The sequence below is a fragment of the Leopardus geoffroyi genome, chromosome B3 (assembly GCF_018350155.1).
Source record: "Leopardus geoffroyi isolate Oge1 chromosome B3, O.geoffroyi_Oge1_pat1.0, whole genome shotgun sequence".
Lineage (NCBI taxonomy): Eukaryota > Metazoa > Chordata > Mammalia > Carnivora > Felidae > Leopardus > Leopardus geoffroyi.
The window spans coordinates 41,153,677-41,179,063 of NC_059337.1; the positions used below are offsets into that span (position 1 = coordinate 41,153,677).

At 46.1% G+C, this 25,387-nt stretch overlaps 1 protein-coding gene across 6 annotated transcripts in view; it reads left to right on the plus strand.

The window, feature by feature from the left end:
- Positions 1-25,387, plus strand: part of DAPK2 (death associated protein kinase 2) — a 126,937-nt gene that overhangs the window by 4,865 nt on the left and 96,685 nt on the right. For all 6 annotated transcript variants that reach the window (XM_045447940.1, XM_045447939.1, XM_045447938.1 and 3 more), the window contains exon 2: positions 1,638-1,735. In XM_045447940.1, the coding sequence (XP_045303896.1) occupies positions 1,644-1,735 (92 nt within the window). In that variant the 5' untranslated portion in view covers positions 1,638-1,643. The remainder of the gene's footprint in view (positions 1-1,637; positions 1,736-25,387) is intronic.

Sequence of the window (25,387 nt, forward strand, 5' to 3'; positions counted from 1 at the left end):
AAGGTGAAGACCGAAGAGGGAGGAGGATGCCCGATGGACCACGTGCACTGACAGGGCAGGAGGTCGGCAGGTGACCAGGAGAGTCAGGCTGGGGAGCCAGGCCAGCTCTGCCTGGGGGTCTTCAGGGATGTGTGCTCCATGGAAGGGAGGGAGGCAGGCTGCATCTCAGTAATAGAGCTGTGGTTTGCAGGGGGCAGCATTGGAGGAAAGAGGGTGAAATGTATACATTTTCTGAGAGTTGGAACAGCTCCAGCCACTTGGCACTGATGAGACTCACCCTTATGTAATGGTGCCTCCACCCAGCTTGGTGAAAACAGTCTTTTGGGGCTCATGGGGCCCTGGGTGTGGTTGGTATCTGATTGGCAGACAGAAGAAAAGCTGCCAACTCTAGCCAAAATGAGCTCTGAGAGGCCTTTGCTAATGACTCTCCAAAGACACGTCCACAGGCAGCTGGTTTTATCTTTGTCATTTGCAGGCTGTGTCCTGGGCCCTGCCCTTGGGGTGCTGTCCAGGATGGCATATGGAACTCCAAGAATGGGTGGGGCTTCTTGGGGCAGGGGGATCCCAGGGTAGGATGCATACAGTCTCTTCTGGTGTAGTGGTGAACACTCCCCATGGCTCAGAGTTGTCTTCTGGCTCTTACTGAGGTGATCTGGGCGGGCAGGTGGCTCCATTTTATAGATGAGGAATCCGAGGCTCCTCTGACAAGAGATGAGGTCACAGAGCTAGTTGTGGGCAGAATTGGAACTAGAACCTCTAGCTCCTGACTCCTGGGGCCTATTGTGATTTGTCACACCACTCCCGTCCATCTTTCCCTTGGGGTGATGAGTGAGAGAGTTTATAACTCAGTTCAGACTCGCAGTTGGGTGGCACAGCCCCTGAGGGAACTGAGGTGATGATAATCCCTTACCTTTTTACAGCATTTTATAGTTTACAAAATAATTTCATGATTTGCATTAAATAGTATTAACCCATCTCACAGATGAGGAAACTGAGTCTCTGGCAGTTTACATGACTTACCCAGGCAATTGGGACTTGAATACAGAACTTCTAACTCAAAGATGAGGGCTCTCTCTCCTGTCTTATGGTTGCTTCTTTTCTCAGTAGACCTGGATTTCATGAGTACAAATTGCCGAAGCTGGCCATGGTGCTGTTTCTCTGAACTTGTTCAGAGCAGATCTGAAGAAGTGAGGCGGGCTCTTTTTCTATCTCCTTAACAAATTTGAATTGGTATACATCAAATAAGAACCATACAGGGGCCCCTGGGTGGCTCAGTCCATTAAGCGTCCGACTTCAGCTCAGGTCATGATCTCATGGTTCATGAGCTGGAGCCCTGTGTCAGACTCTGTGCCAACAGCTCAGAGCCTGGAGCCTGCTTCTCCCTCTTGCCCCTCCCTCACTTGTGCTCTATCTCTCTCTCCAAAATAAATAAATATTAAAAAAAAAAAAAAAGAACCGTATATCATCAGTCATTGGTGAGAAAAGGCTTGCTTGAGCAGGGCAATTCTTAAGGAACCAGTGCTGTGGATTATTGTTAAATTATTAGCTCCTTGCAAGCTGATTACTTTTAGGCCCAGACTCTGAGGCTTCCACCAGTGTTCATGGCTGTCCTGACCTCCCGTTTCCTCCCGTTTCAGGGCTGTATGCTCCAGGCCTCAATGAAGAGCCCAAACATGGAGACGTTCAAGCAGCAGAAGGTGGAGGACTTTTATGACATCGGAGAGGAGCTGGGGAGGTAAGAGGCTGGGAGAGGTGGAGGGGGTGCCTCTCCTGGTACACTTGTCACTTGATCTTGTAGGCACGGGCTTGTCACAGGACTCGTGGGAAACTTTAAAAACAATCCTGAGGCATTCACCTTCGTGTGCAGCTCTGCAAACAGTCATCTCTGTGGAAATAAAGACTTGCTGGCATAAGGGACTAGAATTCTTGAGCTCTAGGTTTTCAGTATAGCCTGGCTGACAGTTATGGTGAATCTAAATGCTTCTCGTTTCGTCTGTTACTTTTCTCACAAAGCCATTCCCAGGTTCTGGACTGAGACCTGGTCTGTTGGTTTTCTTCTCTGAGTCCCACTTAGGATTCTCCATGGCTCTCAGGATTTTGTTTCATAAGCTCAGTGCCTGAATGGGAGGTGAAGTAATCCTCCTGAAAATGGATTCACGTTGAGTAACAGGGTACGCGAGCCTTGTCACGAAGGTTCCTAGGATCTGAGTTATTGGGTGCATTTTTAGGTTTGCTAAATCTAGAATGCAGCCAGGGATAAGTCCTGATATCTGAAAGTAGTTACTCTTCAGAAAGGAATGAAGATTTCCCAAGCTCTCTTCTTGCCTTCCATTTCCAGAATCTGCTAATATTTAAACAGTTTTTTAGTGATTACAGGTCACCAGCCCTAGGGTTGGATTCTCACTGCAATGCCAGAGATGGGAATTCATTTCATTCTCATTTTGCAAGTGAGGAAACTGGCCCAAAGAGTTTAAGCAAGTTGCCTGAAATTGGTCAGCCAGCGAGTGACGTGGCCAAGGTCTGGCCAGTCCAGTTTGCACCCGCACACCTGTCATGCCCTTTCCAACGAGCATGGCACTTCCACACTCACATATGCTTACCGGTACACCAAGCCTCACCCCTTCACACACCCAGCAGAGTAAAAACTTGGGGGGTTTAGGGCCTTTGCTGTATCCACGATGCAACACAGGAGGCCTTTCCCCTTTATAGAGCTTTTGGGTGAGGCCTAATTCTCTTACTTTCTTTTATGTTTAAAGACAAAATTGAAAGAGTTTCAAAGCCAGAGGAGCCTTACTCCAAGAAGAAGGTGCAGTTACTTCAAGTCCAGGGAGTGCTTGTCCTGACTGACTAGCTGGCTGGGTGGGGGAGCAAAGACTGCAGAGACCCTGGAGGGGAATGAGTCCTCAGCCTTCTGCCTGAGCCGGCTGCCACTGGCAATCCAGGGGTGAAGGGGTGGGAAGAAGACAGAGGGCCGGAGGCTGGAGGGTGGTCGGTTGGAGTCTGCCTCTGAATGGGAAGCCAGGTGCTTCTCCTGACCTTGGTGATACAAGGGAGAAAGTGGCAAGCTCAGCAGCAGACCCTGGCAGGCCTTGCCCATAGCATTTGATTTGGTAGCCTCACCTTGGCTACATCCTATGGGGGTCTGTGCCAAGTGCTCTGGGTACAGATATGAGCAAGACATGGACAGTTTCAGTCCTGGACGTTCAGCCTGGCCATAGGGGCAGCCGTGCACATGCCAAGGCCAGAGTTGGATGGGACCTTGTTGGGGCGGGGGCTCTGAGGAAGAAAGTAGAAGCAGTTTCCTGGGGGAATTCATCTATTCTTCCTTCTTAGTCCCGTCTCTCCCCAGTTTGTACATTAGGGCTATTAGAACTGGAGGAGGCCTGGGGCACCTGGGTGGCTCAGTCGGTTAGGCGTCCGACTTTGGCTCAGGTCATGATCTCACAGCTCATGGGTTCGAGCCCCGCATTGGGCTCTGTGCTGACAGCTCGGAGCCTGGAGTCTGCTTCAGATTCTGTGTCTCCCTCTCTCTCTGCCCCTCCCCTACTCACGCTCTGTGTCTCTCTCTCAAAAATAAATAAACATTAAAAAAAATTTTATTAAGAACTGGAAGAGGCCTCTTCTCTGGTCCTTCACGTATAGCAGGGTGGAGGGCCTGTACCTCACAGCCTGGGAACCTTGGATGACTCCCCCTCATTTCAAAAGTGTTGACTGGACACAGGGTAGGTAAGAGGCTGAAGAGGCCTGAGGCCTTTGGAATGGCTTGAAATCCTAGGATTTGTGGTCTAGAGGCCAGATGAGCTAGAAGGCTTATAGAGATTCTTTCTTCCAGTCTCTTCATCTGAAAACTGAAGAAACGGAGACTCAGAGAGGGGAAGATCTTGCCAGGGGCCATAAACAGGCTGGAACTAGAGCTGCCAGCAGATGAGTGCTGAGATTCAGAAGGGGCAGTCCTCTTTTTCTCTCCTCCCCTCCTTTTCTTCACTTATCACGCTTCTGAGGAGGTTCCTTGTGCCAGGCACTGTCCAAGGTAGTGGCAAACCAGCAGATGCATTCCTGTCCTTTTGCAGCTTATGATCCACTGGTGGACAAAGGCTCTAAACCAGTGAACAGGGGAACCAAGAGCATAATTCATTATGGCATGTGTTAAGGGCTGTGCAAGGAGAGAACAGGATGCACTGAGACAGAATAGGGGACACAGTTGAGACCAAGTGGTCAGGGAATGCTGCTCTGAGGAAGTGACTGTCCATTTGAGAACTGAGGGCTAAAGGTGCAGGTAAAGGCAACAACATGGACACAGGCCCAGAGCTGCTGAAACTTGAGCTGTAGGTGAGCAGTGCTAGATGAGGTTAGAGACATAGGTGTTAGACACGTGGCCAGTGAGCTTTGTGTCAACACAGAGTGGTGGAAAGGTTTGGCACATATGGAGATTTGGGTCCCCTTCCTAGCTGTGCAACCTTAGGACAGCTTACTCAACCTCTCTGGGGCCTCTGTTTTCTTACCCATAAGATAGAAATAATAACAGTACCTAATCCATGGTCGTGGGAATCAAGTGAAATGCCAAGTCTATGGTACCCTCATGGAACCAGGCACAGGATAAGTGCTCGATGAACAAGAGCTTCTGGCCTTTGAAGTATATTTGGGACACCGAGGCCCTGCCTCCCACCTCTGGAGCGCCCCCAAGAGGGAGGTGTGGGACTCTGCAGGAAGAACAGAGTTGTTGGGTCATGCTTATTTTGGGGAGAGGTGCGTGTAAACCTGCTTCCTCTGCTGTCAGTGAGCACCCTAGGCTAAACTCAGGGGTGTCTTACTGATTTAGCTCCTCATTCAGTCCTTCCTGTGCAAAAATGAAAACAAGCAACACCATTTTTCATTTTTACCCGTACTGATAGATGAAGCTCACACACCTAATGTTGGGTAAAGAAAGCCAGGTGCAAATGAGTCTGTACTGTATAATTCCATTTGGGTAAAGCTCAAAATGGGCAAAATGAATCAATGGTGCTGGAAGTCAGAATAGTGGTTATTCCGAAAGAACTAGTGACTGGAAGGCGGCATGAGGGAGGTCCCATGGGGTGGGTATTGTTCTGTTTCTTGATCTGGGCACTTACTTCACAGATACATCCTTTATGAAAAGCCATACCTCTTTATGTGCATTTTTTTCTGTAGGCCTGTTATATCTTAACTAAAACCATGCATTAACAAACAAGGAATCTTTCACTCTGTTCCTTGGCCTAGTCTGGTCCCGAAAGCTCATGTTTTTGATTCATTTGGGTGTCTTTATGTCCTTATCCTACAAGTAAGAGAGCATCTGGGAGTAGAGCTGCTAAATCCACCTTTGGATTGGGACAGTGTGCCCTGGCTGGAGGGTCCTTACCATGTGATTCTTAACTGATTTCATGCTGAGTGCAGATACTTAGCTGTGCCATTTTGGTACCAGCCTGCTGGGGATGCTGGAGATTGTCTGCTGCTTCTGAGAGTGGCTGGAGAGATGCTGCAACCTACAGATTCTGGGTTCTCCCAGCCTTGGGAGCCAGGGTAGGGTAGAGCAGGGGAATATTAGAGCAGGACTTATAAAGAAAAAACCCATCCAATTCCTCCTTTTTATTTTATTTATTTATTTATTTAAAAAATTTTTTTTTCAACGTTTATTTATTTTTGGGACAGAGAGAGACAGAGCATGAACGGGGGAGGGGCAGAGAGAGAGGGAGACACAGAATCGGAAACAGGCTCCAGGCTCCGAGCCATCAGCCCAGAGCCCGACGCGGGGCTCGAACTCACGGACCGCGAGATCGTGACCTGGCTGAAGTCGGACGCTTAACCGACTGCGCCACCCAGACGCCCCCAATTCCTCCTTTTTAGACATGGCTAGGTCCAGAGAGGGGAAGTGACTTGTCCGAGGTCACTTGGGGAACTAGTCATAGACCAGGATGGGGACCGATGGTCTGACTACTCTTAGTCTGGGGCTCTGGCTACCACACCATAAGGACCCACAACGTACAAACTCATTTTTGCTCTCATTTGAATGCTTCTCAGGGAGTGGAGGAGAATATATAGTAGGGTGGTCTTTTCTGTTTGACCTTGAGAGTAGAGCAACAGTGTCAGAGTCAGGAGGTTGAGCATTGAGGAAGGAGTGATGTTCCCCAGGGGGAGGGCACTGATAGGTACTCCCTCCCCCTGGGGAGTATGCCCAAGAGTACAAGGTATTTTAGTGAAAGCAGCATGTAATGATCAGTGCTTTCTTCTTTCTTGTGCTTATATTACTTTCCTTTACTTAGATTATTACATTGACCTAAAATTATAAAATGTTATGCTGAACTGGATTTCAACAAGAAGTTAGTCCAAATCTCCATTTTATAGATAAGGAAAGTGAGGCCGAGCTCACCGAGGAGGTGAGCTGATTTGTCCAAGGTCCTAGAGTAAGCAATATGGAAGGTGGAACTTAAAGAAGCTTTTATATTATTTTATTTTATTTTTTTTTTTTTTTAAATTTTTTTTTTCAACGTTTATTTATTTTTGGGACAGAGAGAGAGCATGAACGGGGGAGGGGCAGGGAGAGAGGGAGACACAGAATCCGAAACAGGCTCCAGGCTCTGAGCCATCAGCCCAGAGCCTGACGCGGGGCTCGAACTCAGGGACCGTGAGATCGTGACCTGGCTGAAGTCGGACGCTTAACCGACTGCGCCACCCAGGCGCCCCATATATTATTTTATTTTAAAAAATATTTTAAATTTATTTATTTATGTATTTAACACAAGGCAGGAGGGACAAAGGGAGAGAGAATCTCAAGCAGCCTCCATGCCCCTGTCGAGGGGCTTAATCTCACCACTATGAGATCATGACCTTAGCCAAAATCAAGAGTCGGATGCCTAACCAACTGAGCCACCTAGGCACCCCAGAAGCTTTTAAACTACACTGTGCTAGTTTAAACAAACATACAGGGGTGCCTGGGTGGCTCAGTTGGTTCAGTGTCCGACTTTGGCTCAGGTCATGATCTCATAGTTTGTGAGCTCAAGCCCCATGTCGGGCTCTGCACTAAGAGCATGGAGCCTGGAGCCTGCTTTGAATTCTTTGTCTCACTCTTTCTCTGTCCCTGCTTGTGCTCTCTCTCCAAACAAACACACAAACAAACAAACAAATGTTTATCGATATGTACATTCAATTTTCATCCGTAGCCCCAGCTCTGTCAAGGAGCCTACCTCACCATTACCCCACACATGCCCTCACCCCTCCCCTCTCTTCCCTGGTGAAGACAACAGCCATAAGCCTTGCTACTACTTACAGGAGGCTCATGTATGAAAGGCTGAAAGGTGCCCTGCCAGGCACGTAACCTGCAGAATCCCCTTTTGTAGGAACAGGAGCCTTGGGCCAGGGAAGGAGCCACTGTTCTGGACCTCACCCTTCCTAAACAGAGCTGAGGAATTTGCTGCGACATCCATATTGACAGGGCTGCCTGCCAGACCTGAGTCACCCGATGGGGTTCTCAGCGGTTAAGATCACACATGTAGCTTAGCCAGGGCAGCCTCTTTTGGGAGAGAAACAAAACCTACAGGAATGTGTAGAGCTCAGATTTACTCAGGCTGGGTTCTATAGCCCAGTCTAACCACAAAGCACTATAGGAAACAACAATAATAAGTGTTTGGATTTACCTGTTTCAATCTTTGGGGAAGGGTTTCCAAGGTGAACTTTGAAGCAAAGAGGCTTTTGGTATTTCTTTTTAAATTAAAAACTTCTTTTTTTATTATAGAAGTTATGCATGGCAAATGTCATAAAGTTCTGAAGAGTTCAAGTAAAAGGTCAACTCCCTCTACCCTCCTTCCTTGTCTCATGCCCACAGCTAGACTTTGATGATAATTTTCTTCTGTTGCCTTTTAGAACTTTTCTAAGCAAAGCAAGTGTGTACAGGGGCCCAGATGGGATCATATGACCATAACTACAACTTGCTCTATTCACTTAATGAAATACATTGACTATCTCTAAAAATCTTTTAATTTATTTTTTAATTTTAGAGAGAGAGAGAGAGAGAGAGCACAAGTAGAATAAAGGGACAGAGGGAGAGAGAGAGAGAGAGAGAGAGAGAGAGAGAGAGAGAGAGAGATTGAGAATCCCAAGCAAGCACCATGCTCAGTGCAGAGCCCAATGCAGGGGGCTTGATCCCATGACTCTGGGATCATGACCTAAGCCAACAGCAAGAGTCAGAGGCTTAACTGACTGAGACACCCAGGTGCCCCTGAATATCTTTCACAGCAGTATAAAGAGATCTTGGAGACTTATTTTGGATGAAAGTTTTTTTTTTTTTTTTTTTTAAATAAAAAACTAGAGAAGACAAGCCAATAAGAAATTAGTAGCCTTAACTCAGCCAACTATTTTTATTTCTGACTTCTACCTTCTCATTTTTCCAGAGCTGTTTCTCACACCCACACATCCCCTTCTCTTTTGTGTCTGCTTGAGGCACATAAGCTCAGAGTTAACATTCTCCCAAGTGCTGAGCTCCTGGGGCAGGGTGGGGAGGCTTGGGGGGGGGGTGGGGAGCAGGGCAGCGCTCATGGCCCGGGGATTGCCCAGGGATGAGATGAGGCCTATCTCACATTTGTTTGTTTGGGGCCATCAGCTCTTTTGAAGGTAGGTTTTCTTATTTTGTTTATTTGTTTGTGTTTGTTTGTTTAAGTTTTTATTTTAATTCCAGTTAGTTAACATACAGTGTAATATTAGTTTCAGGTATACAATATAGTGATTCAACACTTCCATACAACACCTGGTGCTCATCACAACAAGTGCACTCCTTAATCCCCGTCATCTAGTTCACCCATCCCCCACCCTGTCCCCTAGGTTCTTACTTTGAGTGTCACTATAGCACTGAGACAGAGGCCAAAGGTCCCAACAACTTCGGTGACTTCTCCTTGTTCTTGCTGTTCCCTTGCTCTTGGATAAGTTAAATTTTTCCTTCAAGGTCTAGGTCAAATGCTCTCTCCCTAGCAAAGCCTGACTCACCCCATCCTACTCCACCCTGTTCTGTAGACGTAATTACTGCTTATTCTGGACCCACATCCCTGTTAAGTGCTCAGGTCATCATACCTCATGTTACCTGAAAGAGTTCACTGGTCATCTTCCCACTGAAGATTCCTCCAGGCGGGGCGCCCCTCTATAGTGTCCAGAGCAGGCCTTTTACACTTGATAAGTGCTCGGCTCCCACAGATACCCATCAGGAGACTGCAGTGCTATCTGGAACCTACTCAGAGTTAAATCTGAGGCAGAAAACGTCAGCCAAGTCCCCAGCACCCATAGACCTTGGCATCCATGAACGTTCAGAATTTTGCAAACACAAAGTGGGAAACAAAACGCAAAAATTACTTCCATTTCCTGGACACACATTATTATATTTAATCCTTATAATGTCCTGAGAAGAGTTATTACTCCTATATTATAGATGAAGAAACTCAGTCTCCAAAATGTTAGGTAACTGGCTCAGGAAATACAGATCTACCTCATCAAGGAGAAGCCAGCTGGGAAATTCCACTCGGTGCAACACAAAAAATCTTAGAGAAAGTCAGAAATAAAAGCCAGAAACTTTTCTGGGCAGAGTCCTGTCTGCTACTCTGGGCTGGGATTTTTGTGCCTCTCTGATAGCATACGTGTTTATATTTCCTGTTGCTGGGAAGGTGAAAGTGGCTGACATACGTTAAGAATCTTCTGCACTCACATCAGTGTCTGTGCCGAGTGCTTCCCATCCTTCTAGGACAATATGAGCTGGGTCACATTCCCACTCCCCAGATGAGGAAACTGAGGCTCAGAGAAGTTTTACACGGACTCTTTTTGTCACTCATGCCAAAAGGCTTCTCTGCCACTAACACCAGGCTTATCTTCTTCAGGCCCAGGAAGCTCTCAGCTTGGTGTTAGTGGCAGGGAAGGCTTTTGGGCCATAGTTGTCTCCTAGGCGAGCTAGTGGTTTCTGAAAGATGAGTGGGGTGTGTGGATGCATACGTACACATCTGTACTTTAGCTCATTATCATAGTCCGATGCCTCTTCCTAGGCACCCACTGTGTGATGGGCACCATTTAGGGCTCAGGCCTTGCCCCAGAAGAACTTAGGCTCAGCTGGGGCACAAGGATACTCTCCTCAAAAGCTAGTGAAATGAGATAGAACAGTCCATGAGCTAATAGGGGGACCCCTAAAACATGTGCCAGTTGTTCAGAGGAGGAAACCATCACCCTGGGGGTAGGACAGCTCCTCACAGTCTAATCCGGGAGATGGCAGGTGACCACCCCAAGGTAAGGGCTCTGCCAGAGACTGGGGGGCAGCAGGCCTGGGCTTGGGCAAGAGAGCACTTGGTGGGGGTCGAAGGGATGGGGCTGCCAGGAGGACGAGTGACCGCAGAGGGCCCTGGATGACAAGAGGCCACGGATGAAGGAGGGAGGTGCTTTCATCACTCATTGTTAGGAAAACAAAGAACAAAGCCACTCAAACAAAGTGGCTGCATTGCCCACGCTTCCGTCAGAAGCTGGCACACAGGAGGAATCGCTCGCCCTGAGGGGTAGGTGTCATTGAGCTCAGTTTGCGTTATGAAAACTGTAAGAGCTGGAAGGAGGTGCTTATGTGGGGATCACTGAAATCATGATATACCTGTATCTACAGCATACACTCTCTTTTCTACCTCATCGCCAGTATGCACATTTTGTGTTGTGTTGTTTTTGGGTTGACGTTTTATTTATACCTTTCTGTGTATCCAGAGTCCGTATACCTTAAACATTTTCCATTTCAAAATAATTGCAAGTTTAATAAAAGTTTTCAGACTAACAACTCCCATATATTCTTTATTCAGATACAGCCTTTTAACATTTTGGCTTCTCCCTCCCTCCTTCCTTCCCCCTCTCCTCCTCTTCCCCCTGCTCCTCTCCCTTCTTTCTCCTTCCTTTCTTTTTTCTTTCCTTTCCTTTCCTTTCCTTTCCTTTCCTTTCCTTTTCTTTTCTTTTCTTTTTTCTTTCTTTCTTTCTTTCTTTCTTTCTTTCTTTCTTTCTTTCTTTCTTTCTTCTTATCTATTATTGCTTCTGAGCCATTTGAGAGTAGGTTGCAGACATCATACCTCTTTATCCCTTAACACTTGATTATGCATCTTCTAAGGGCTTGGCTATTCTCTTTCATATCCATAGTACAGTCTTCAAATTTAGGACATTTAACTCTGATATAATGTTTTTATTCCAGCTGTCACCCTTGTTCCAATTTTGTTAATTCTTTTTTTTTAAATTGTTTAATGCGTATTCATTTTTGAGAGACAGAGTGCAAGTGGGGGAGGGGCAGAGAGAGAGGGAGATACAGAATCCGAAGCAGGCTCCAGGCTCCAAGCTGTCGGCACAAAGCCCGATGCGGGGCTCGAACTCATGACCTGTGACCTCATGATCTGTGACCTCATGACCTGAGCCAAAGTCAGATGCTCAACCGACTGAGCCCGCCAGGCACCCCAATTTTGTCAATTCTTGATAGCAGTTTTCTCCCTGCAGAACAAGACTCGATGCAGATCATACACTGCCTTTTGCTGTCATCTCTCTTTAGTCCCCTTTAATCTGGAATGATGCCTCAGCTTTACTTTGTCATGACACCGGTATTTTTGAAGAATGCTAGCCTTAAAAAAAAAAAAGATACAATACAGTCTATATACTTTTGTTAACTTCATAGTATTCTGCTATGTAGACATTCCCAGTTTACTTAAGTTCCCCCTGTTATTTCTCACTGCTAAAAATAAATGTTTCTGTGGACATATTTGTTGAGTTTCCTCTCTGCATTATTTCTGCTGGGCATACTCCCAGAGGTGAAATACTGGGTCAAAGACTACGACTGATTTGTGTAATGGTTGAAACTAGATACCGAATCAATTTGCCAGCTCACCAGCAGGTGCTTATTTCTGTATGGCTTTGTCAATATGCTTTCATTGTTTTTTTGCGTGTTTTTGGCAGTTTAAGAGTTTTGTAAAGACACATTCATGTTTTCACAGTGGGAAAATTTAAAGTGGTTCGAGTCTCCTGTGCTTCTCCCTTAGTTCCAAACTTTATTCTCTCTGCAACTTTGCCCTCTTTCGTGTGTTTACATTTCATTTTCATTTCGTTGCATTTTTTGTTCATTGGAGAATGTGAAGTTTTGAGAGCAGCAGAAGGCAGGTAAGGCAAATGTAATCATTCCCATTTTATAAATGATGGAAATGAGGCTCTGGAAATTTACCTGACCCAGCCTTGTCAGGACCAGAGGTAGAGAGCTTTTCCCTATAGCCCGATGGTGTTGCCTCCCTCCCCCAAGAGGGAGGGGATACGAGGTCTTTAGGGAACCAAGAAAGTCCAGCACAAGATTCCACTTTTTTGTCCATACTTTTAGAAGCTGGCTGGAAAGGGTCTAAAAGAAAGTTTTCTGAGGGGTGTCTGCGTGGCTCAGTTGGTTGAGCGTCCAACGCTTGATTTCGGCTCAGGTCATGATCACAGAGTCATGGGATCGAGCCCCGAGTCAGGCTCTGTGCTGAACACGGAGCCTGCTTAAGATTCATTCTCTCTCTCTCTCCTCTCTCTTTCTCCCTCTGTTCCTCTCCCCCACTCGTGCTCTCTATCTCTCCCTAAAATTAAAAAAAGAATGATTTATGAGAGCTCTGGAAGAGGAGTTGCTTGGAAAGGGGGCTGCTTTTGAGGGCAAAGGAGAGAGCATGGTTCCCCTCTACTTCTTGCTGGGGAAACCCACATGAGGGGTAAGAGCTGAGGCCAGTGGTAGAGTTCAAGCCTGAGGTACCCATCACCTCAGCTGCAGTAAGGCATCCCAGGCTCGGGCAGTGCTGGTGGGGGGTCTTAGGAGACCCCGAAGCTTCCAGGTCTTCCCACAGAGGTAATGGCTGTGACCTTTGTGTCTTTCTGGGAGATTGCCCCAGACCCTAAAGCAGCCTTCAACAGACTTTAGAGCCCAAGAACTTTAATCTGCATGGGCTCCTACACTATCTAGTCCAGGGGACAGAAAACTACAGCCCTATAGCTGTATCTGGTCCGCTACCTGTTTGAGTGGTCCTGGAGCTACGAACTGGTTTTACAGATGAACAGTTCCAACAGATCGATTATAGAAAGCACAGACTTTGGGCCCCAGTTAAGTAATATGTTTTCCCCCCACCAAAAAGTTCCGTTCTTCTAATTGGAAGACCTGTATTACAACAAACAAAACAAAACTCATTTCTTACTATATTTTGAATTTCATCAACTAAAAATTGTGGACATGTTTATTTTCTCCCTCATTATATAAGTACCTATGTCATATCCTTAATTTTGCTTCTTGATCTGAAATGCAGAATATTTACTGTCTGGCTCTTTGGGGAAAAATGTGACTACTCCTGATCTTCAGTAGAGTTTACTATTTCAGCAGCAACACGTTAAAAAATGGATTATTGTAGGGTGGGGGACAGGGTATAAACTGATCAAGGTGAAGGTGCTGTTATGGAAAAGGATGAAGAAGGGGTTAGCAGAGGTCCACCTGCCTCCCTTCCCTGTCCTCCGTCTCATAGCCCTTGAAGAACCTCCAGGAAGACAGTTTCAGAACCACTGTCTACCTAGGTTAATACTGTCCTTCAGAGAGTGCCAGGGTAAGAAGAAGGGAAAGGAACTCTGGGTATTAGGGATTGAGTGTCTTCTCTAAATCTGGTCCTGCACTAGGCACGGGTGTTCATTATGTGGCTTGTGTAGGGCTCTTGCAGCCCTATGTGGTGATAAGTGTTTCTCCCAATTTAAAAGTGAGAAAGCTAGAGCTTAACAAGCTCAGCTGACTTGCCATAGTAAGTGCCAGAGCTAGGAATTAAGCCCAAGACTTCTGACTCCTGGTCCAGTACTCCTGCTGAGGTACCAAGATGCCCAGAATTTTCTTTCTTTAAAAAAATTTTTTTTAATGTTTATTTATTTTTGAGAGAGAGAGAGAAAGAGAGAGCATGAGCAGGGGAGGGGCAGAGAGGTTGGGAGATACAGAATCCAAAGCAGGCTCCAGGCTCCGAGCTGTCAGTACAGAGCCCGATGCAGGGCTCGAACTCATGAACTGTGAGATCATGACCTGAGCCAAAGTCAGATGCTTAACCGACTGAGCCACCCAAGCACCCCGCCCAGAGTTATCTTTTTGCCTGAGACCCTCAGGTCCCCTCCAGAGAACAAAGAGGGAGGTTGATACAGTTGGTTCACGCTCTTGGTGGACTATTGGAGGAGATCTGCTGAGAGCCCAGTTGTCCTGCATTTGATGTACCTCCAGGACTGGCACTGCCTCCCTGATCACCCCCAGTCCTTGGCAGCCAGTATCTAACTCTGAGACCTCAGAACCCTAATCTTGAATTCTGAGCTGCTGGCCCCTGGTGTCTTGGCCACAGGGCCTAGGGGGTGATGAAATATCCTTCTCTCCTTGGGGTGAGGTTAATTTGGCACCCTGGGGCAGAGCCCACAAGCTACAGAGGAGACTTTAGCTACAGTGTGATTCTAGGAGTCAAAGAGTTTGTACCAGTCTTTTGGAGGACAGTCCCCCTTCTCTCCTCTCTGTCCCGCCTTTTCAGCTGAGGAGACAGGGCAGAGGAGAGAAGGCCAGCTGAGGGACTTCGGCAGGAGGACAGGCTCAGCACGGGAGGCTGACAGTGACTGTTCTGGGTGCTGGAGCCACCAGGCACTGGTATGATTTTGACTCTGCTGCTATGAGCAGGTTGGACCTCCAATAGCATCGCTCTCGTGGGCTGTTTTGTCATCAGAAGATGGTCCCTGTCTCACAGAATTGTTGAAATACCACTTGTGGAATCAAGGTCTCTTCATGTTTCCTAGCCTTCTGGGGTCCCATTCTTTAATGTCCAAATAAGAATAATGAACATTCCATTCCAGGGCAACAGGAAGCCCTGTTCCTAATCCAGCCTTTCTGGCTCTCCCCAGGGAGCACTCACATCTCAGTTATCGGAGCCATATCTCAGAGCCTTGGGCTCAGGGGACCTTTCCTCCTTCAAGACAAGGCTGAGCTCCCTCTGTGACCTCTTGTCAGGCACAGACTCGGGCCCACTTCTGAGTGCCTTCCCTCAACACCGAGATTGGTTGCAGGGTACGCTGAGGAGACCCCCTTTTCTTCACATATACCCAGTTGAGCTCCTTATTGTTGCGACCTCTCCCTGAGTGGACCCTGGCTTTTTTATCCTGAATGAAAGGCCCTTTCAAATTTTTCCCAAACAACAGCCATCTCTGACCTGCACTCGCCCTGCCCCCATGATGGAGTCTTCTGTCTCTTTTAGCATATGGTAACAGCTCTGAGCAGCTTTCAAAATACCACTTTCCCCATTCCTGCCATAGACGTGAGGGGTGTAGCCTGGCATTTGGCAAGTGCCCAGCAAATAGTCACAGATATGGACATCATTATGCTAAAAGCCTGGTGGTCAGTTGTTTTGAAGAGCTCATGGGAAGGAGCTGGGTTGGGCAGTTTCTCTGTTACCTCATCTGATCATAAGACTCTTGATTGGGGTAGGCAGACAGGTGGAAGTCACTGTCCCCATTTTACAGATTAGGAAACAGAGGCATAAAATCCAGTCCCTACTGTTGAGAGCAGGGAGACCCGATCAAGTGGAGACAAGGCTGTGTATCCACGAGATTTTGTAAACACAGGTCCAAGCAGCAATATTGAAAATATGTCTTAAAGAAAGACATTTTTTAAAGCACCTTCAGAACTAGCTAACTCTAGCATTTGTAGAGATTGGGGTCCTGACATTCTTTCTGATGTCTCGCCCTGATATAGGATACTTCCTGGAGTCCACACATGTCTCTGAGAAGATGTTAGCTTTCTGTTGGTCAGGAAGCACTGCCAGGTCCTGGCTAGGTTGGCCTGGTTCCACCCCCACCCCTCCAAGTCCCCTGGCTCCCAGTGCTGCTACCTTCACTACCTTCTAGCAAGGTCTGTGGCTGGGCCATCTCTAATGGGGCAGCTGAACCATTCCTCTCCAATACAGAGAATGTATCCCTCAGATGTGGGGGGGTCAAACCTGGGTAAAACTGACTACTAGTGACTGCTTGTGTGACTGTGACCTTGGGCAAGTTACTTCACCTCTCTGAGCCTTGGTTCTCTCATCTGTGAAATGGGGAACATACTACCTACCTTATCAGGCCAGGTTGTGAACGTAGATCTTTCTTGACTCCAGTGGATTGATCGAGATTAAGACTGAAACATGAAACACCATGGTTGTGATCCCCAGGGGTATATCTGAATCACACAGGAGATTTAAAACATACAAATAAATAAACCACATGCCTACATGCCAGGGAATTGAGGTTTAGAAGGTCTTGGGTAGGGCTCTAGCATCTGTATTTTTTTAAGATGTCCCAATTTGTGTAGAATATACAACTGGATCTGAGATCATTTCTTCGAAAATAGTACTTGAGACACATAGCAGGCTCTCAGAGATGTTGGTTTATTTCTTGCTTCTCTTGATGGAGCAAGTCTCTGTATTATCCTCTGTCCTGGCTATGTTAATTTTACCACTTTGCCTTTGCTCATACCAGACGTCTGCTTAGATGCCCCCTCTCCCCTCTCCACCAACCCCTGCTGTGCATGGCTTCTATCATACTCAACATTCCTTTCTTGCTAGAACTACATCTCTTGCAGAAGATGGACAAAAGTCTAAAAGATAGCCATTAAAAATGTAATGGTATTGGTCACAGGGGTGGGGTGGGGAGGAGGGGAAGGTAGGACCATGGATAATTTAACAGTTTTTTATTTATACTTTTCTGTATCTTCTAAAAAACATTTAATATTTTTTTCCATTGGATATTCTTTCATGCTTTGTCAAAGATTAGTTGGCCATACTTTTGTGGGTCCAATTCTGGAGTCTCTATTCTATTCCATTGGTCTATGTGTCTGTTTTTGTGCCAATACCATGCTGTCTTGATGATTACAGCCTTGTAGTAGAGGCTAAAGTCTGGGACTGTGATGTCTCTTGCTTTGGTCTTCTTCTTAAATATTACTTTGGCTATTCGGGGTCTTTTGTGGTGCATATGAATTTAGGATTGCTTGTTCTAGCTTCGAGAAGAAAAGATGCTCAACGTCACTCCTCATAAGGGAAATACAAATAAAAACCACACTGAGATATCACCTCACGCCAGTCAGCGTGGCTAAAATGAACAAATCAGGAGACTATAGATGCTGGAGAGGATGTGGAGAAATGGGAACCCTCTTACACTGTTGGTGGGAATGCAAACTGGTGCAGCCACTCTGGAAAACAGTGTGGAGGTTCCTCAAAAAATTAACAATAGATCTACCCTATGACCCAGCAATAGCACTGCTAGGAATTTACCCAAGGGATACAGGAGTGCTGATGCATAGGGGCACTTGCACCCCAATGTTTATAGCAGCACTGTGAACAATAACCAAATTAGGGAAAGAGCCTAAATGTCCAGCAACTGATGAATGGATAAAGAAATTATGCTTTATATACACAATGGAATACTACTTGTCAATGAGAAAGAATGAAATATGGCCTATTGTAGCAACGTGGATGGAACTGGAGAGTGTTATGCTAAGTGAAATAAGCCATACAAAGAAAGACAGATACCATATGTTTTCACTCTTATGTGGATCCGGAGAAACTTGACAGAAGACCATGGAGGAGGGGAAGGGGGAAAAAAAAGTTAGAGAGGGAGGGAGGCAAACCATAAGAGACACTTAAAGACTGAGAATAAACTGAGGGTTGATGGGGGGTGGGAGGGAGGGGAAAGTGGGTGATGGGCACTGAGGAGGGCACCTGTTGGGATGAGCACTGGGTGTTGTATGGAAACCAATTTGACAATAAATTTCATATTAAAGAAAAAAGAAAAGCCAAAAAAACCACATTTAATATGTATTTCTTGTATCATATAGAACATATTGCTTTTTAAGTATTTCACGCTCAGGAGTTTGGATTTCTTGCTGGTTTTACATTGGAAGAAAGGTTAATGGGACTGGAGAGAGACAGGGGCATGGGAGTCAGGCTAAGGAGGAGTGAACTGTTGTAGAGAATGTGAGGTGATGAGATCTGGAAGCTCTTCAGGGGAGGGATGGTGGCTTCACTGTCTTGCATCCTTCATGCAGAAAGAAAAGACTCAGTAAACCCTTGCTGAAGGATTGGTGAGTGAGTATGGCAGCTGCTAACAGGGAAGGTAATGAGGTGGTGGCAGATCCATACTGGTACCAACTGTGAGTCTCCCATCTCTCTTGTCAGAAAAATTCTGGCACATACCCCAAGGGGTTTGGAAAGTCATTTGTGATCACGCGATCAGAATTTAAACCAGAAGGGTCCCAAGATACCATATGCCCTACCTCTTCAATGCACTGTGAGCTCTTCAGAATAATTTTTAAATTTTAAGTAGTCTGTTCTTCACAGAAGTGGTCACCATGCACAAGTCCTTCTTTCTTGGGCCTTAAAAAAAAGTGACTTGACTTTCAAAGAGTCCACTCTTTAGGGATCTTGTCTGTTGGGTGAAGTGACGTATACTTGTATGTATCCTAGCTCAAACCCTAATTATGCTGACTTTAGGAAGCTCTTTCTAAATAAGAGTTTCCCCAAATAAGTCTAGAGAACCTTTGCCTAATGCTTTGAAGAACGTGAGCATTAACTGAGACTAGAACCGAAGCAACATTAATAACTACAGGTGCTCATTTAGTAATAACTCTGTTGTACATTTTCTGTTTTCTCTGTGACATTGCCCAGTAGCCAGATATTAAGTGGCACTTGGGTGGTTGGTTACTCTTGTAAAGCTGTACTCTATGCCCACAGGTATATGGCTCTGATTTATTTGCCTTTCCTTTTTGTTGCCACTTTAGCTTGCTCTTTGCAGGGAAAGTGATTTAGGCCAATGTTAAAGCCATGTCTTCCATAGATTCTGTCAGGCACAGAGTCAGGAATAAGTGGCTGGCCAACTAAACTGAAGGCTGTGGCTGACTTAGTCCCATTATTTTGCCTATTCTTCTTGCCCAAACTTACCTCTCAGTACTTCTTAAACTTTCTCCACCTTAGCTGCCGTGCCCCTCTGTCTGAGCCTTTTATTTTTAAATGTTATTTTTTAAGTTTATTTAGTTAGAGAGAGAGAGTGTGGGCAAGTGGGGGAGGGGCAGAGAGAGGAAGCGAGAGAGTCCCAAGCAGGTTCCACACTGTCAGCACAAACTGTGTCTTATAAACTAAGATCATGACCTGAGTTGAAATCAAGAGTCCAACGCTCAACTGACTGAGCCACCCAGGCACCCCTAAATGTTTTTAAAAGTTTTAATTCCAGGGATGCCAGAGTGGGTCAGTCAGTTGAATGTCAGACTCTTTGTTTTGGCTCAGGTCATCAAGTTATGATCCCATGGTTTGTGGGATCGAGCCCCAAGTTGGGCTCCGTGCTGACAGCATGGAACCAGCTTGGGATTTTCTGTCTCCCTCTTTCTCTGCCCTTCCCCTGCTTGTGTGCATATGCTCTCCCTTTCTCTCTCAAAATGAATAAATAAACTTAAAAAAAAAGTTTTAAGTTTTAATTCCAGTTAGTTAACATACAGTGTTATATTAGTTTCAGGTATTCAATATAGTGATTCAACACTTCCATACATCACCCAATATTCATCACAAAAACTGCATTCTTTAATTCCCATCATCTATTTAACCCATCCCCTCCCACCTCCCCTTCTGGTGGCCATGATTTTGTCCTGTATAGTTAAGGATCTGTTTCTTGATTTCTCTCTCTCTCTTTTCCCCTTTCCTTGTTTTCTTTGGTTTCTGAAATTCCACATACAAGTGAAATCATATGGTATTTGTCTTTCTCTGAATTATTCCACTTAGGATTGTACTCTCTGGCTACATCCATGTTATTGCAAATGGCAAGATTTTATTCCTTTTTATGGCCGAATAATATTCCATTATATATATACACACATATATATGTATATATATATACATGTATACATGTATATATATATATATATATATATATATATGTATATAAATATTTACCACATCTTCTTTATCCATTCATCCAACAGTGGATACTTGGCTGCTTCCATATCTTGGCCCTTGTAAATAATGCTGCTATAATATAGGCATGCATGTATCCCTTTGAATTAGTGTTTTTGTATTCTTTGGGTACATACCCTGTAGTGAGATTTCTGGATCACAAGATAGTTCTGTATTTTTAACATTTTGAGGAACCTCCATACTGTTTTCCACAATGGCGGAACCAGTTTGCATTCCCACCAACAGTGCGCGAGGGTTCTTTTTTCTCCACATCCTTGCCAACACAGGTTGTTTCTTGTGTCTAGGCCTTTTAATGAGATGTTCTTTTCCTCCTTCAGAGCACTTTCTCTGTCATCTCCCTCTTTTCCCCTGGCCTCAGTCCTCAAGTACAGTGAAAACGCCTCCTATTCCTCTGCAGCCTTGGGAGAGGGTACTTCCCCCAGCCTCATCTATCTCTTTGAGGAGCCATAGCCCTTAGAGTCTGTGCCTCATACAGAATTGCTCTTAAGTACAAGGCCTTTTGGAGGTTCATTCTGTGTCCCAAGCCAGACTGTGAACCCCTTGAGGATAGGCGCCAATGTTTATCTTTCTTAGGGCTCCCCCCACCTCTAGTATGGGGTGGGCCCATAGTAGGTACTCAGCAAACACGGGGCTGGTGCAACCATAAGTGGAGCTCAGCCAGCGCTGAGCCCCAAGGGCCTGAGTTTGTGTCTACAAGCCCCAGGGAAAGGAGAAATGCAGCATCATTTTCCTCACAGCCCTGCTCACACGACCTTCTTTGTTTTCTTGCCTGGAGGAGGGGGGAGCAGGGGAGCAGGCCAAGTGTGCAGAGCTGTTTGACAGCCCAGAGCTGTACAGAATGCTCACTTGTTCTCCCTCTCGTGTGCCAGAATTGCCCCACATCACAGCTTCTTCCTGCACTGGGGTTAGTCCAGTGGCCTCTGTCCTTCTCCTGCTTCTCTGGGAAGTGGCTGAGCATCGTTCTATGAACCCAAGTGGAGTACCTAGTTCTAGGGAAAGAAGGTGCCATGGCTTCCCCTTGTGTGCAGGAACCAATCTCAACTGAGGAGACGAAGAGAAGTCCTTTTGCTGTGGAAGTTCCAGATCAGACTTGTGGCTTCTTGGGGCTGTCTGAGGATAAGAGAAGTAGAAAACCTCATCATGGCATCTGAGCCAATAGCCATGGATGTGGAGTCAAGAACTTGATTCACATCCCACTTTGTCCACCAGTGTGTTGTGTGGCCTTGGGCAAGACGCTTTCCCTCTCAGGGCCATGCAGCAGTTTGGCGGTGCAACAGGGACCTGAATGCAGGTCCTTTTTTTTTTGTTTGTTTGTTTTGTTTTTTACTACTCCACAGAAACACTACAGGCATGTGGTATCCACTAAGTCACCCATCCTTTCTCTTTGGACTTATTTCTTTTAGTACCTGAGGTGCTCTTGGGACTAGGGACTTTCTTCCAGAGGTGTGCTGTCAGGGATCTACTGCCAAACCACAATTCTCCCACATTTCCTTCCTATAGGTATTTCCCCTTAAGCCTCAGACTCCCTGATGGTCTGTCTCCTACAACAGCTGCAGGGAGATCCCAGAGCGGGTGGGTAAAGTAGAGCTGCTTTGATGAAGCAAGCAATACCTTCCCATAGCTGGGTTCAATAACACTTAGTTACATGAATGCATGAATGAATGAATTCCAGCAAGAGACAGGAGAATTGACAATGCCATCACTGTAAGAGACCAGGCCGCTCTTGGGAAGGCAGCCCTATGAAACTGACCATCTCGGAGCAGCTCTTGCCCAACTGTCAATGAAGGGTCTGATGAAGTGAGTCTGTTCTTTCCTGCGATCTCTGCCGTTTCTCCGTGTTGAGGCATTCAAGGAGAGTGCAATAAGACAAAGTCTGGTGTGGAGTGAAGCAGTCCAGGCTTTGGTTCCAGAGCTGCATATGCTTAGGCAAGTCCTTTCCCCCACACGGTCTCAATTTCCCCATCTCTAATAGTTAAGGGTCTCCTGGCACTAGCCTCCTGGATTTTATGATTTTGTGAAGCATCCTCGCTGGGCCAGAGGCCACCTGCTCAGTGAGGGCAGGAGTCACTCACCTGGTGCTGTGGCCTGTGGCACAGGAAAGCATCCAGTGCTGTTGGGGCTGCTGCTGAGATTAGACAGGGACATTTGGCACTGAGTCCATGCCCTGGGCCTGTTTTAGCAACACGGCTAGTAAATATTGACTCTGTGGCACGAAAATGGAAAGCAGAGATGACTGTGTTAACTCACTCAGAGGGTAGGAGTTCATCAAGCCCCGATAAGACGAGGTGTAGTTATGCAATGTGGACATGTGTCACGAACAAATAAGTTGTTTAGGGGTGGGGAGAATGGAAAACAGGACAAGGAAGCCTTCACTGCTTTCCTGTGGGCACTGGCTGGCCTGCATTTTCATCTTTTAAATCAGAATGGATACTTACTTACCTCCTTGAGGCATGTAGAGGAAAGAATGCAAGGAAATACACCAAAACATCCACCACGACGTTCTCTAGAGATGGTGAAAGTGTCACTAATTTGGATTTTTCAAGTACTTTTCCTATTTTTTACAGTGTCTGCAATGATCCCCTATTACTTTTATAATTAGAAAAGGGCAGTATGTTAGGAATAAAATATTTTCCTTTGGAGAGTCCGAAGGATATTTCAGAATCTGCCAAGTACCTCAGATCTTTGTGTTTGGCCTACTGGACATTGTGTAGTAACATGGTCATCAAAAGAAAAGTCCATAGGAGAGAAACTGCTTTTCTGCATAAACCCTGATTAAGTTTGTTTACTTATTGATTTGTGCCCGTGAAAGCAGAATGTGGTGGGAAAAATTCCAATCATTTGAGATTTCAGGATTTTTTTTTTCCCTAAGCAAACAAACACTTACTGCTTTGAGTACTTTCTGTTTGCCGGCTGTGTATACCACAGTGGCCAGGCCTGGCTTGGCCCAGAACTGGCAGGTATGAGAATAGGACACTCCAATAAGTGGGTACATGGGAGCTGAAGGTGGCAGGAGCCAGGTTTGGAGAGACCAGGCCTTAGAATGTGGAACATGGGGGTGGCTGTGCCATTATAATAGCTGCTGCTAATTAAGCACCAATCGTGTCCCAGGAGCCTGCCTTATAATATCACGAATGCTTACAAAACCATGTGATAGGCATTAGCTACCTTTTAGGGATGAGGAAACCAGAGCCAGGAGAGTCACCTTTCCAAGGCTCCAGAGCCAGTCAGCAGCAGGCCTGGATTCAAACCCATGTCTGCCTGGCTGCAAAGCATTTGTTCTTCCTACCAAGCCAGGCTGCCTCTCAAGTGATTTGGGGTTTTGCACTAGAGAACATAAAAAGTTCCAAGGGCAGCCTGAGCTAACAAACAGGGTGCATGCAGGCTCCACCCAGGATTGAGGGTCTTTGGAGGAAGGGGCAGCCCCAAGTATAAAATGTGGGCGAGTAGCTGCAGGTAGGATCCTGGTATGTCAGCCCTGATCCCAGGACTGGGTGTGTCTGTCCTCCTCAGCCCTGGGGTGACCCAAAAGGGCCAGTAGGGCCATGAGAATCTCCCTACCACAGGATAGGTAGGCCTCCTTTGAGGTCACTTCTGGCCAGTCTAGAGGGCCTTTTATTTGCTGACTGCTTGTGAGGTGTGTGTCGGGTGGGGGTGGGGTGGGCATTTGTTGGGGAGGAAAGAGATCGAGCTTAAGGTTGTCGCATCAAGGCCTGTGGGGGAGGAGATTGGTCTGTGGGTCTTATTTATGCCTGGTGAATTAAAACAACTAGTAAAGGAGTCTTACCGGTTGCTTAGCTTCTTAGCTGGATTAGTAGAACTAATTTCTGAGTCTGAGGCAGTGATTACCTCTTTGGGTTCCTAGATCCAGTCCTCACAGCCCTTGGGACTGGCCAGAAGCCCCACTTCCTCACCCACCGCCCCTGGAAATCTGTCTGCCTGTAAACTGTAACTGGAGAATGCTCTGTCCACCCCCTCACCCAAGAAGGCTTGCCTTCCGAGAATGAATGTCTCAAAGTTGGACTTCATCACTTAAAGTTGGTTTCCACTTATTTTATTTTCTTAGGAGCAAAGATGTGTGTTTTGGGGGATGGGGCTGAATTGTGGTGTGTGGTGTTTTAAAAAAACTATTTTTTTTGTCCCCAGCAGACAAGTTATTTGAAGCCCAGCAGCACCCATTATGGAAATAGCTTATCTTGTGGTTCTCCAGAGTTGTGGCTAGAATGTTTTTGGTTTCCTGACAAAACCATCTAGAACTTTGATAGAGAAGTTTTCAAAGTTGCCAAAATTGAAAGGAGCTGAGGTATTTGTGCTTTCCTCCTTCTGGCCCAGGAGTTTGCTCCTCTGAGGCTCACACCAATGTATAGTGTCTGTTTTTGACATAATAATGATAATTATGATAATCAGTTCACAAAGCACATTCACATACATGATCTCATTAGGTTCTCATGGCTACATTTCTAGATCTGCGGGAGTAATTAACTCTCTTTTACAGCAAACTGAGGCTTGGAGATGTTTATTTTTGAATTTATTTTTAAATTTTTATTTTTGAGAGAAAGAGATAGAGCACAAGCAGGGGAGGGGCAGAGAGAGAGGAAGACACAGAATCTGAAGCAGGTTCCAGGCTTTGAACTGTTAGCACAGGGCCCGAAGCGGGGCTCAAACACACAGATTGCGAGACCCTGACCTAAGCTGAAGTCAGACACTTAACCGACTGAGCCACCCAGGTGCCCCTGAGGTTTGGAGATGTTTGTTAAGTGACCTTGTCACACAGCTAGGAAAAGGCAGTATCGAGAGTCCAGGCAAGGTTTTCTGACTCCAGGCTAGGAAAGACAGGGAGATTTGCACCCAGTTTAAGATGTGGACCTATCATTGTCCTGAAATGCAGTTTCACTGTAACTGTCTGAGGCCCAGCAGAGCCGACCTCCATAGGCCTAGAATTATAGTTTAGGGCTTTGCTTCTATGGGCTTCTGTGGCTGCTGTCTCTGTTTGTTCTTTGCAGTTGCCCTATGAAGCCTCAGAGTAGGTAGATGCTATTGTCTCATTTCACAGATGAGAAAAATGACATTTCAAGAGGTTGGGTGACTCACTCAATGTCATTTATTTGTTATTCACAAAACAAGTAGGTATTGGGTGCCTGTTGGAGGTACATAGGGGACTGGGGTCATACCTAGTGACTGGGGAAGGAGGGACTAAGAAGAGGAAACACAATAGGTGCTCGACAACTCTCTGATGAGTGAGAGCCCTTGAGGACAGCCCCCAGGTTGTGACTCTCTTTGTATCCACCACAACAAGGAGAATGAGGTGGGCTCAGGCCAAAGTTCTAGAATAACTTCATTATTTATGTAAATGATAATGATGATAATTGTTACCATTTCTTGTGCTCCTGTTATATAGC